The 14571-nt window shown below is 37.3% G+C and overlaps 1 protein-coding gene across 3 annotated transcripts in view; it reads right to left on the reverse strand.

The window, feature by feature from the left end:
- Window positions 1-14571, reverse strand: part of Vezt (vezatin, adherens junctions transmembrane protein) — an 86161-nt gene that overhangs the window by 18600 nt on the left and 52990 nt on the right. For 2 of the 3 annotated variants that reach the window (XM_029563091.1, XM_008832074.2), the window contains 3 exons: window positions 12863-13138; window positions 9486-9623; window positions 4445-4592 (listed from right to left, as the gene is read on the reverse strand). In XM_029563091.1, the coding sequence (XP_029418951.1) occupies window positions 4445-4592; window positions 9486-9623; window positions 12863-13138 (562 nt within the window). Of the gene's footprint in view, window positions 1-4444; window positions 4593-9485; window positions 9636-12862; window positions 13139-14571 lie in introns of all 3 variants that reach the window. The other variant, XM_008832073.3, reaches the window with a different exon arrangement.

Genomic DNA, 14571 nt, shown 5'->3' on the forward strand with positions numbered 1-14571 from the left:
ATGTACTTGCCACCAAGCCTGACTAGTTGAGTTCAATCCCTGGGATCCACATGGTGGAAGGAGAGAATCAATTTCTATAAGCTGCCTTCTGACTTCAACAAGCATGCTGTGGCACCTGTTTACCCCCACACATATATCAAGAATTTGGAGTTCAAAATTAGACTACTATTTTGTCCTAGGAATTAGGTAAATAATTGACACAAAAATAAGTCTAAAGGATGATCATAGATAGCTCATGAGCATTTGGCATGAAAAACTGTAAATCTATTTTTTTAAATTATATGTACATGTCCGTATTTCATGTGGGTATGTGCAAAGGTGAGTGTAGGTGGCTGTGGAAGCCAGAAAAAAACTCTGGATCTCCGGAGCTGGAGTTACAGACAACTGTAACCCCCTGATATGGGTGCTGGGAACTGAGCTTGGGGCCTCTGCAAAAGCAGCAAGTCTTAAACTTTTTTATGTGAGCAAAGTCAAATTTCTGAATTTCTAAAAGCATAAACTCTAGGAATTCTTAAATATAGGTAAGCTGAATGGCAAGTCATCTTATTTAACTGCTAAGTTTTGTAATTATGATGACTTTATTCCCTTGTTTGTTTATCCAGAAAACATTTTTTGAGCATCTATAGTGTGCCAAGTGTTGTTCTGAATGCTGATGATACAGCTGTAAACAAAAAATGGAAAAAGAAATCTCCACTTGGATGAAGCTTCATTTAGGCAGAGGGGTGAAGTGTGTGTAGACACATCTACACAAGTAAAACTGTGTGTGTTCGTGTGTGTGTGCGTGCATGCGTGCGTGTAGAGGGGCACATGCATGCATCCATGAACATACCATGAAGTGAGAAAGTCAGAAGAGCAGTAGAGGGGAAGGTAGTGAGTGACCAAGTAGATCTCTAAAAGTGTCATCCGAAAGTAGTGGCCCATGAGATCATGAGGGAAGAGGATTTTATACAGTAGGAGATGTATGTGAGAAGTCCTGTGGCAGTAACATCCACAGCATACCTGAGGAACAGAAAGGTCAGTGTGACTGGGGACAGCTAAACAGGAGGGAGCATGGTATATGACACAATTTTGGCTCTTACTATGAGAGAAACGGGGAGCTACTAAACACAAGAATGACATGGTGTATACTTTAATAGGGTCCTTCTTGCTATTACAGTTTTAAGAAAGGAACAGTAGACGTTAGGAAGTTACCACAATAATCCCAGTGAGTGTGTCTTAGACCACAGTACTTACTGGGAGAAAAGGTGAGCAGTAGCTATACTCCGAGCAGACAGAGAAAGTAGACCAATACTTGGCACAAAATCTCTTGAAAGGTTAGTATTGAGATGGTATGATTCAGTTGTTTTGGGGCAGGCATTTAAAAGAATCAAGATGGCATCTAACTGGTGCTTTAAAAAAGATTAATTAATTGAGGCTGGGGATTTAGCTCAGTGGTAGAGCACTTATTAAATTTCTGTCACATTATCTAATTAAGCCAAAGCTCAGAAATACACATTATTTTTCTATTTGTTCTTTGGATAAGGGAAGTCGCTTTGGCCAGGCATGGTGGTGCATGCTTTTAATCCTAACACTCTGGAGGCAGAGGAAAGAGGATCTCTGAGATATCAAGGCCAACCTGGTCTACACAATGAGTTTTCCAGGCCAGCTGGGGCTACAGCAGATCCTGTGTCAAAAACCCAAAACAAAACAAGACAAAGCAAAACAAAACAGGGAAGCCACTTTGGATAAGGGAAAATCCAAATATACAAAGTTTATGGGTGAATAGCAAATTTTGATTTAAAATACTTTCTGCATTTAATCTAATAGGTTATAAAGCAGTTTAGTAACTCCACCCCCGCCACAAGACAGGGTTTCCATGTCGTCCTAGCTGGCCTGGAATTCACTATGTAGATCAGGCTGGTCTTAGTCTCACAGAGATCTGCCTGCCTCTTCCTCACAAATACTGAGATTAATGTGTGAAAATATTTTTTATGGATTAAAGGAATAGTTTATTTGAGATCAACTTAGTGTCAGGGCTAAAATATAAACTCACTTCTGCTCAATTTTATTCATTAAATACCTCTCAGACTGACTTTTGAAAAAGATTTTATTTCATTATAGGGTAAAAGCATGGTCATGAACCTGAATTTGGAAGTAAATGAAATTGCTTAACCCCCCCGCCCCGAGTATTTTGGCATTTTCTCTTACCACCTTTGACAGAAAAACAGAAACAACAACAAGAAAAACCAGAGTTCTAGTTATACTGTCTATATACCTGAATATGTCACAGGAAACAGCTATCTTTCCAAGTTTTGATGACATCTTCACAAGTAAGTTATACCTGTTGTACAATAGTTTCCTATGTGGATCTACTATAATTCCTGCAGCCATTCCTCTATCATGCACCTACCTCCAAAAATTCAGCATCTGCCAATCCAATGTCTAGTATACATTTAGTCATTGTTCATGATTACACAAAAAGTTACTAAGCAACGTGGTATATAAGCTTGACTATATTTACTGCCATTTACCATAAGAAAGACTTGTGGAAGTAGAATTGTTAGTTCAAAGTATAAGTCATTCATAAAGGCTCTCTCTATATCAAAATGCACTGTCAAATAACTTTAGAAAACACAGGAAGTCAGGAGAAAAATTACTGCAGTGGCCTGCATAAGGTAGTAAGTAGGTGTGGTGGTGTGTGCCTGTATCCAGCTACTTGGAAGGCTGGGGCAAGAGAATTAAAAGCTCAAGGCCAGCCTAGGCTACACAGCTAGATCTGTCTGGATGTGGGGGATAAACATGAATGAGAATGATGGACAATGGCAGCTAGTGTAAGGACAGTGGGAGGAGAGCTCAGGAAAAGGTGGTTCTAAAATACATTTTCAGGGTAGAATTGACATAAGAATTTGATGACAGAATGAATGTGAGGGATAAGAAGCAGGGTAAGAAGGATGGTCCTTAGGTTCCTAGAGTCAGAAAACAGAGAGAGATTAGAAAGCTTAAAGATATACAAGGTGAGATAGCCTCAAAACAAAATGAATCTTGATAAATGCTGTGAACTACATTTGAACTAATTTTCATGGTTTCCAAGGGAAGTTATAAAGACTAAAAGAAAAGAAATATCTACATAGAGCTTGTTAAATGATAAAAGGGAATAAGACATTTTAACTGACTTCTTAAAAACTGGGTTCCAGTTTACTGCACATATACTTTTGTTGCTGTTTTGTCTTTTTGGAACAAGGTCATGCTATATAGTCCAGGCTGGCCTTCCTACATTAGCCTCCTGAGTTGAGATTATAGGTGTGCACACGATGTTTATAACTTGCTTTATTTTTCCATGTTATTAGTTTTCTTTAATATTTTTCTATGGCTAATGCCAAAGCAGTTCATTAAGCGTATTAAACATAAGGCATAACCAGTTCTATACTACTGAACTTGTCATTTGCTTTCGGCATTTGGTGCTACAGTCATATGACAAGCATATCTCCATGCATCTAATTAATTAATAAGATAAAGCTGAGATTTATCTGTAAGGGTTAGACTGCTGGAGTAAAGGTTATCCAACTCTGTAAAGACTGAAGCTCACTAGGAAGTGAATCAGCTTATATTTATACACCAGCATGTGAGTGCTCCTGGATCACCATTGACAATGAGGACCAGCAACTTCCAATATCCATGATAAAAATGGTTAACCTGATGTTTTTATTTGCATTTCTTTCAATATTAAGATTAAAAATTTTACTGTTTTTACTAGCTTTTGTACTACTGCTTTGTGAATCACCAATTAATATATCTGGTCTATCATCTGTATGCTCTATGTTTTTTTGGTTTGTCTGTTTTTGTGGTACTGGGATAGAGCCAAAGGCCTTGTGCATATTAGGCAAGCAATCTAGCACTGAGCTAAATTCTAGCCTTTCAAGTTTTAGTTACCTTAATATTTTTTGTGTAGAAAGATTCAAGGTTTATTATGTTACTGTACATTTTTTAGTTTAGTATGAAGGGTTTGAAATTTGAAATTTCATTTTTATATTGTCAATTATATCCCTTTTATGTAGCTTTTACTAATGAAAAAATTATTTTTCTTAGTATATGAAGAAAAAAATGTGTTGGATTTTCCAAAAGAAGATATACATCTTAAGTGCTTTATCCAAGTTTGCTGAAACAAATAGGCTAGTTATAAAATCACTCATACTTGCTTCCTATTAAAGTAATTCACTTATTTTCAAACTCAGTCTTAGGCATTTCTTAAATTAAGAGCAATGACATTAAAATTCAAAGATCTCTTCATCTGACTGGTATGATGCTCTCAGCTTTTAAAGGCAGTGTCACAAACATCACTAAAGTATTCCTAGCAATGATATTTAGCAAACAAGGAGGGAGAACAGGAGCATCACTTGTGTCAGAGAGCAAAGGCACAATCCAGGCACTTGTGTCTTTTCCTCAATCCTTCCTTCCAACAAATTACCTTTAAGGCTGGCAGGCTGAAGCCATCTGTGAAGTTATGTGCTTCCTCTTCTGAAATCTGTTCTTCACTAAGTCCAAGGCCCAGTTCCTTAAAAGGCACCACACAAATGTAGTTGGTAACATTGTCGCTCTCAGAGTTCAGGGGGTGGGTTAAATTAGGTTAAGGCAATCAACAACGCTTCATTAAAGCATAAAAGAGTCAAAACACCCAAAATTATACTTATTAATTTCATTATAAGCTTATACTGAGTTTTATACCAGTTTTTAAAGAATTTAATCTTAAAATCCAACACAGTAATAAAACACTCAGATATCTTGTGTGCTACTTTGAATAAGATTTTCTATGTTTTAATCATTAAAAGTAGGCAAGTACTACTCTAGTTACTACCCAGCTTGCTGCCATCTTGAGTGCACTCAATAAACTTCCTCCTATTCTGAAAAATATGTGTATGAGTGTATTACCTGCATGGATATAAGTGCACCCATGTTGTGCAGTTCCTGTGGAGGTCACAAGAGGGTGTTGGATCCCCTGGAAGTGGAGTTATAGATGGTTGTTAGTCGCCATGTGGGTGCTGGGAATCGAACGTGGGTCCTCTGCAAGTGCAGTCAGTGGTCTTAACCACTGAGTCATCTCTCCAGCCCCTCTCAGTTATTTTTGATACCTACCTTCTGAAGCTGTATTTTGTCCTTTCTGGGTAATGGCTCAGGCCCTCACTATGCTACAGTAAATAATTCTCTTTGCCCCTCTGCATAGTGTAGGACATCATTATCTGGACATTACACAGACTACTGAGAGAAATTAACACTAGCCAGCTCTAGGTTGTTTGATATATACTGTCACATCTTCTGTTATCTTCCTCTCAGACATATCAACATCAACAAAAAAATAATTTTCCTTTTTCATTTTTCCATAGCATTATTCCTATTCTTGATATAACTTTTGATACTGAATCATCCTTCCATTTCTAGGATTTGCCTTTTGACTGTATTATGATAATCTTTTGATCTGGTCTTAAACTAGATAGATACATATTCTACTAAATGTATCTCTGTGAGATTGGCCTGTAGTTTTTATTCTTTGTAATACATCATGCTTAGATATTAAGATTTGCCATGGTTGGCTTTGACACACCTGGTAAGAAGAAACCTCAGTTGGAGAATTTCCTCTAGAGGATTTGCCTGTAGGTATGTTGTGAGGTATTTTCTTGTTTTTGAGTGACGTGGAAGGGCCCAGTCCACTGTGGGTGATGCCACCCTTGGCCAGATGGTCCAGGGCTATATAAGGAAACAAGTTGAGATGCCAGGCATGGTGGTGCATGCCTTAAGTCCCAGCACTTCGGAGGCAAAGGCAGGTGGAGCTCTGTGAGTTCAAGGCACCCTGGTCTACAAAGTCTGTTCCAGGCCAGTTGGGGCTACAGGGAGACCCTGTCTTAAAAAGAACAAAATGAAAGAAAACAAAACAAAAGAAAAAACAGGCTGAGCACAGGCCTGAGGAGGAAGCCAGTAAGCAGCAGTTCTCCATGGTCTGTGCTTTACTTCCTGCCTCCAGGTTCCTGAGCAACTTCCCTTAAAGATGGGCTGTCACTGGGAAGTGTAAGATGCAATAAACCTTTTCTTCCCCAAGTTGGTTTTACCACAGCAATAGAGAAGCGAACTAGAACAGCATTATCTAAGTAAGTAAAATGACAGAGGGGAGCTTTTAAACTTTACGAATTGGACATTTTTTCTTTTAGCTATAATCTACTTATAAGTGAATTATATTACTGCAGTTTTGTTTTGTTTTTAGATGGTCTTACTATGTAGCCTGGTTTGGCTTGGAACTTCCTACATAGCTCAGGCTAGCCTTAAACTTGTGGTTCTCAGCCTCCTAAGTGTTGAGATAAGTGTGTGGCATTACATAACTTTAAAAAATTAGCTTTTGAATAGGAAATACAGGATTGAAAATTCATGAAGTGTAACGGGTACAATGAAAACTGCCTTTTATTCCTATCTCTTAGCCATGTAGTTGTCCTACTCAAAGCCACTGGCAATCCTTGTTACTATGTCTTATGGATACTTTAAGATATTTTTTGCATATAAAAAAAGCAAATCCATACATAAATTTGTGGATGTTTGGAGGCATGTAATGAAAATGCACACAAAACATAAACACTTATTCACGTATCTGTACACAGTACTTTTTATGCACAGGTGAAAGGGTTCTGTAACTGCTATTCACTAGAGATCTTTCTATATTAGAGTGTCAAGAACCCTATTTCTTTTTTCTTTTTTTCTTTTTTTTTCGGTCTTTTTGAGACAGGGTCTTCCTGTAGTCCCAGCTGTCCTGGAACTCACTATGTAGACCTTGAACTCACAGAAATCCGCCTGCCTCTGCCTCCCGAGTGCTGGGATTAAAGGTGTGCGCCACCACACCCCGCATGAAGAACCCTGTTTCTTAAGACAGAGTCTCACTGTGTAGCCCATGCGGTCCTTGAACTTTTATCCTTTTGCCTCTGCCACTTGAGTACTGCTCAACAAGCATGAATCACAATGCCCAGCTTCATTGCTATATTTTGCCTTTTAATAATTGCATATTTTCTATTCTTTCCATATATCTAGGTAGTCTCTTGTTTTTAAATTCTTCTTGGGTCAGTTTTGGAGATTTGTATTTTGATAAGAAGTGAACCATTTTCTCCTATACTTTCAAAGCTGCAATCAAGGAGTTGCACAAACCACCTCTTTACAAACATCTTCATCTGTGGTTATATTATGCTCTCATTATTAATCTTGTATATTTTTGCTATTTACTTTGTAGGTCATATGAGGTTTATTTATCTTTTTAGCCTTTTCAAAGAAATGGTTTATGGGTGCCTTCCTAGGATTTCTTGTCTAGAGTATACAATCTGGCCTCTGCCCACCTCTGGATCTCATTTCATACTCCAACGTCATTACTGTGCTCTAGTTATGTTGATCTTCTTTCTATACTTTGCCTCTCACCACAAGATCTTTATACTCTCTGATCAATCTAAAAGGAATATACTTCCCTTAGATCTTTCTCATCATTCAAGTCTCAGTTTCAGTGCCAGTTCCTCAGAGAGGTGTTTTACCAGCCAATCAAATGTAGCACCATCAATAGCTCTCTGTCCTATATCCCCAGGCCATCTCCTTTACAGTAATTATGTCTGCAAATTTAACTGTTCATTTTTAATTATCCCACCCATTGAAAGGTAAGTGTCATTGCAAGAGAGATCTCGTCTACCTTGTTCACTGTAAGGTCCTCAGTATTAGCAAATTAGGTGGCATAAGAATTTGCATTCATTTGTTCCACTGTGAACTTACACTCCACAAAGCAGTGGTGGTGCATGCATTTAGTCCCAGTATTCCAGGTGGCAGAGGCAGGTGGATCTCTGTGAGAGAGAGGCCAGCCTGGTCTACATAGGGAGTTCCAGGCCAACTGTGACTACAGGGAGACTTTGTCTCAAAAAGCCAAAACAACAACAATAAAAGAAACAGTCATTCAATGAACAGCGACTTGTAGTTCACATGCCACTGTCAAAATCTGTTTCTTTCCATATGCTTTTGTTTCTTGCTACCTGGAATGCAGACTCAGCCTCATGATCACCTTCTATTCATTCCTTGAAAGCCAATGCAGGTGTCAATTTCCTGAAAACCTTCTTTAATTCCGTAAGTCAAGTACACTGTCCTGCTGTGTTGGAAGGTACCTTGAGCATTTCTACCGTATTGTTAATACTGGCTTATCCATTGATCACATTCAAAAGTGGTAGTACATGTTTTTACTGTCTCCTTAACATCTGGAAGAGTGCTTTAGACACAGCAGGCAGGCATTTTATGCAGTGGGGGAAATAGATGTGCAAGGTTTTGAAGAGAATTAAAATGTTTTCTCTCCATATTCAAAGAAGTAGCACACAGCTGGGAGTGGTGGTGCACGCCTTTAATCCCAGTACTTGGGAGGCCGAGGCAGGTGGATCTCTGTGGTTCAAGGTCATCTACAATAGTGAGTTCCAGGCCAGCTGGGGCTACAGAGAGACCCTGTCTCAAAAAATAAAATAATAAAATAAAATAAAATAAAATAAGTATAGGTGCATATACATGTATATATAATGTTTATATATATATTATGTAGTTGTAAGTTATAAGTCATAATCATTTTAATTTACTTATTACTAGCTGTGTGACTAAGTGAGTCACCTAACTTCTACTTTTGTTTTCATAAAGATAATACATTTAGGAAGGTTTGTATAAAGCATGTACTGCTAGAACATGAAGCATCTGTAAACACGAAGCATTATAATTATCAATGTTACAGTACCCAGCATACTGAAAGCACAGAGTAGTTTTTAGGCCTCTATTTATTCATAAATTAACACATTTATGAACAGTAATTAAACAGATTGTATGCACTTTTATTTCCTAAGGGAACTACTTCCCTAACTTAATCAATTTAAATGACAATGTCACGGAATCTTTGAGCACTTCCTACAAGCTAGATACTGTCTATTCACTTTGCATGCATTAACTCCTCAACCTGAACAAAAATACAATGCAGAAGGTTATGGTATTGTTGCCATTTTAAAGACAAAATAGAGAAAAGTTAAGAAGCTTGTTTAATTAAGGTCACCTAGGTAATAACTTATACAGCCAAAATTTGAATTTAGGCAATTCAACTCTAGAGCCCGCTTTTTGAAAGGGGAAGGATTTCCTGTTGTCAGTTTATTACCATGTCGTGGCACTAATTTACCACAGTCACTCATTTTCTTAAAACGTCACATCTAACAAAGCTAGGCTCTTTGACTTTATTTTTAGTGTGAAAGAAGAACTTCAAGATTTTTTTCCCGTTATAGTAAATGATCCATGCAAAGACAGAACTTTCTTTCTGTCTGTAATTATTGTTCCCCTGGAATGCATTTTAAAATGGAAGTGATGACAGACATCGGGTTTGAAATAGGTGATCTCAATATATAGTTAACTTGTACAGGATGCAACTGTAATATTCAGGACTTTGGAAATATTGCTGCTTCTCACATAGAGACAGAAAAGGATATTTTTTCAGCATGTATAGGGTGGCTAGCCTTGCTGCTTGAAAGTTGGCTCTTACAGTTCTGTAGACAGCTTTCCGAAGGCCGATGAGGTGCTGACTGGGATGCTGGGCAGCTTTATTAAAGGAGCAAGCGGCACTCACCCTGTCAAGCAAACTTGAAAAGTAAAATGTGATACAACTGTACAGGTGTCCTAAAGTTTGTGTTTCCTAAATCCACAATTCTATCAAACTCAGAGAAAATTCCTTTCTCATAATTTTCATTAGAAAATTATTATAGACATCTCAAATCAGGTGCCATAGTGATTTTCTTAACACACACATAGCTACACAAAAAAAGAGAGACAACTGAAAATTCAAAATCTGAAAAAAGGTTTAGTCAAATATGGAAACAATGAATTTTAACCAAGATAGAATAAAAATGTAGTAGTCTACCTGCTAAAAAACACTAATATGGAACTACTTTACAGTTTTGAAAATTGTGTCTACTGGCTGTCTGAAGGGCTGAATTATCAACACTTTCACATTTTAAATATACATTTATATCACGTATTTGGTCACTTGTACAGAATAATTAAATACTATACAGAAATACATTCTGTACATTCATAAACATAGGGCAAAATTACTTACTTACCCACCTGCTGCCACTGGCACTTACCTACTCAAAGGAAGTAGGAGACGCAGAAAGGTAACAGGACCAGTGGCCAACAGGGGATGCAAGTAGAAAGGCAAAGGAAGGGTTACTGTATGGCAGGAACTGCTTTCAAACACTACTGAAGAGGAGTGCATTTCATGGTACTTTCCTTGAGGTTAATGGAAAGTATTTATTTGCATCAATGGCATACAATGTGCTGCTTTATAACTGAAAAGTATGCAGGATTAAATATTGTAGTTATTAGGTAATTATTTTTTTATTTTTCAAAATGATTTACTGCACTGTATAATCTACACAACAAAACATATTCAAATTTGGGAAGTTTTCTTACCAATCAGATTAAATCTTACATTTTTTTAACATAATCAGCAACCTCTTCCAATAGCAAAATAAAATATGGTATTTATAAATTTTCTTCATTACAACCATAAATCTATAAAAAGACACTGAATTCAAAACTTTTAAACTGTTACATCAAACTAAAATATACGGACAATGACTGACAGGTTTATTTTGAAATGAAGGAATAGGCAAAGGAAGGTTAAATTATTTGCTAGAGAGGAAAAATTGAGGCAGAAACAAACCACTCCTGATTTCAATACTTTATACAATTGCTTGTGCTAATTTTACAAGCTGAAAATATTTCTAAAAAATGATGAGTCAAGATTTATTTTTCCTCATTATTTTTCAATCCACTGTCTAGTTAGATGGAAACAAATGTGATTTCTCTCAATACTTCTTTTACCTATCTGCCATTTGAATGGGCACAAATGCACAACCAGACGGTAAAGCATGCTTAATGGACTACTATACCTTTTCATGTTAATTCCGTGGATATGGGTACAAGTCAGAAAATAACAAAAAGTCACAAAATCTTGTATACATGTCTAAGCACTGGCTCATCAGTCAGTCCTCTCAATAAAATGCTGTGTGAGTCAACAATGAAAAGGAGATATTACTTCATTTAAGTGTAATTTTTAATTTTAAAAATTTGACAAACCATTAAAAGATCTGCTATCCTCTGCCACCAGGAAGTGGATCTATCCTAATAGAAGGACAAAATCAATACACAGAGGATTACTTTGCATTGAGCAGAAGGTACAAGATCCTTCTATACCATTTAAACACTCAGGATTGCTGTACAGAGCACCAGAGAGCAAGGAACGTGGTGACATTTCTCTGTTCCATGATTTTCCAGATACAGGTTTTAGGGCAAGATGAAGTATTATTCTAGAGCAGAGCAAGATGACTGGTGTGAAGACTCTTACCAGAGGCATTTCAGTCTTTTTTTCATTATTTTCTCAATTCAACTAATAGCAATGATGATAGTTCACTATACACTTGTGTTCCCCAACTACAGCAATGGTTCAAAATGTTATATAGAGGGTGACAGGAGGTGAATATGATTGAAATACATTATATACATGTATGAAAATATAATGAAACTCATCATATAACTAATATATGCTAATAAAATTACACAAATTATTAAATATTCTATAGTCTCACTGCTATCTGTGAACACTTAGTAAGCAGCCTACTGTACTAGAACTAGGCTTTTTTTTTTTTTGTCTTTTTGAGACAGGGTCTTCTGGTAGCTCCTGGCTACCTTGACTGGCTTGGAACTCACTATGTAGACCAGACTGGTCTTGAACTCAGAGATCCACCCACCTCTGCCTCCCAAGTGCTGGGATCAAAGTCATGTGCCATCATGTCCAACTAGAACTAGGCTTTTAAGTCAGATGAGATGGACATGAATATTTGCTCTATTAGAACTGCGTGTATTTAGTTGTATGCAAAAATGACTAGCATAGTATATGAACATAATGGTTCTGCAATATGTGTAATTTTCCTCAGTGTGTGTGTGTGTGTGTATGTGTGTGTGTGTGTGTGTATGTGTTATGGTATATGCCTATGTATATGTGAGCACACATGCCAGTGTGTGCACAGAGGCTAGAAAAGGATGTTAGGTGTCCTACTCTATCACTCTCTACCTTATTCTCTTAAGACAGGGTCCATTACTGAACCTGGAGCTAGGCTGGGGCCAGTAAGTACCAGCAATCCTCCTGCCTGACAGGACTGGGGCTACAGGTGCACATGTGGCAATGTCTGTTTTTTTACGTGGGTGCAAGGGATTTGAACTCAGGTCTTCATGCATGTATAGCAAGCGCTCTTACCTACTGAGCTATCTCCCTAGGACTGCAACTTTCCCCTTGATAAGTAACCAGTATATCCTCAGTATAAGTATTTACAGCTAGAATGCTGAATAGTTTCCCATGGAATATGAAATACCACTATTAGCCTGATATTTTGAAAGTACCTGTGCTATAATGCCTGCTAATGGTTTTTAAAAATGAACTCATGTCAGGTACATCTACCACTTAAACTGGGGAAAGAGAACTTTTGATAGAGAATAATGGATGCAAATATCTATTGGGTACTCACTGCATACAAAGTTTAGTGTTAGGCACTCTTATTATTATCTCACATGGTGACAAAGAAATAGAAGAAAATAATTATGATTCTCAAAATAGTTTGATTTCTTCAAGTAGGTAAGCAGAACAATACTACACATTAGATCTAGCTTATCCTTCATTTATCCCTTCATTTACTAGTTAATAGACTATATACGTTCCCCTATGTAAATGTAACACAAAAATAAAAATAGATGATAGCCTCCTTCAAGTATGTAGTAGAAAGGAAAGTAAAATGCAAAGTGAACTCACAGAGTGAATCCCCTGGAGATGACTTCCGTTTCTTGGATGAGACGTAAAGATTTTCTCACAAGGTTCGTGAATGCTCGGCTATTTGCTGCCATATCTTCTAAACAGACACTGTATTTTTTCAGCTCCACTTGCTGTTTGGCTGTCCTCCATAGTTTCAAAGCTTGTATGATCAAGTAAAGAAACAGAATTGCTCCCCGGACCAGCCAGGAAGATACAATCCACCAGGTGGGAAGCATAATGAGGAAACTAATGAAGGCAAAGAGCATGGAGACATCCCTACAACACAGAGACCAAGGAAAAGACAGTCATCAGTCACTTTAATCAGGAGGAGCAACTATAAGCTTAGGTTTATTAGAACAGATTAAATGCTATCTTCATTGTGAAGCATGACTTAAAAACTATGACATATATAATAGGGTGATTTGACTTTTGTTTTTTTAATATTTTATTTATTATTTTTATTTTATGTGTATAAGTGTACTGGCTGCATGTATGTGAGTGCACCCATGTCATGCAATGCTGCAGAGGTCAGATGAGGGCTTCAGATTCCCCTGGAACTGGAGTTAAGGACAGTTTGTAGCAGCAATTTGTGTGCTGAAAATCGAACCTGGGTCCTCTGCAAGAGCAGTCAGTGCTCTTAAGTGCTGAACCATCTCTCCAGTCCGTTTTGTTTTTTTGAGAGAGGGTCTCACTATGTAGCCCTGGCTGGCCTAGAACTCACTATGTAGACCATGATCTCACAGAGATCCATCTGCCTCTGCTTCTCTAGTGCTGGGATTAAAGGCTGTATCACCACAGCTAGCCATAACAGGTGATCTGAAATAGTTTAAAATATCTAGCATCTGTCAGACAATGATGCTTAGGTATTAAAATCTGAGCTAATGGATTTAGGTAAAGGACATTTGATATAAAGATACCAGACTGGCCTGGAATGCACAAAGATCTGCCTGCTTCTGCCTCCCAAGTGCTGGGATTAAAGGCATGCACCACCACGCCAGGCCCTCGAAATCACTTTTTAAAGACTCATGGAATATAAGAAGCAAATTATAGTTTTTAAAATACAATTTTACAGATTTAAAAGTAAAAATACCATTTTAGATATATTGTGAGTTCCTTTTAATAAAACCATTTCCATAAACACATATTATCATAGAAGCTATTCTATGCCACATTTGTAGCTATAATGGTTCATGTCTATAATCCGAGCACTCAGGAGACTGGGCAAGATTTTAAAAAAGAACAAACACATACACCCCTCCCCAAAATAGAAAGAGCCAATGTGGTGGCTTTCTCCTGTAATCTTGGTGTTCAGGAGATGAGGCAGTAGGACTGCTGTAAGTCTGAGGCCAGACTGGCCTACAGAGCAAGCGCCAGGCCAGCCTGGGGTACAGAGTAAAACTCTGTCTCAAAGAATCAAAACCAAACCAAAACAATAAAAAAAAAAATACTTGGATGACTGAATAAAGTCATCTAATTAAATAATCATCACTAACTTAAAAAAAAACCACTCTTGCCATAGATCATGAAGTAGACAAGTTTCATTACATTAATTTAAAATTTTAAAATGTGTAATTTTTAAATTCAGGTTAATTACAAACCTAATGGACTAAAATATTTTGAGCAATGAAAACTTTGGTGAAATACACATACAAGGAAGACAAGACTATAGGGGAATGTATCCAAAAACATGTGAAAAACAACATCAACAA

This window comes from Nannospalax galili, unplaced genomic scaffold, assembly GCF_000622305.1.
Source record: "Nannospalax galili isolate Female #2095 unplaced genomic scaffold, S.galili_v1.0 scaffold734, whole genome shotgun sequence".
NCBI lineage: Eukaryota > Metazoa > Chordata > Mammalia > Rodentia > Spalacidae > Nannospalax > Nannospalax galili.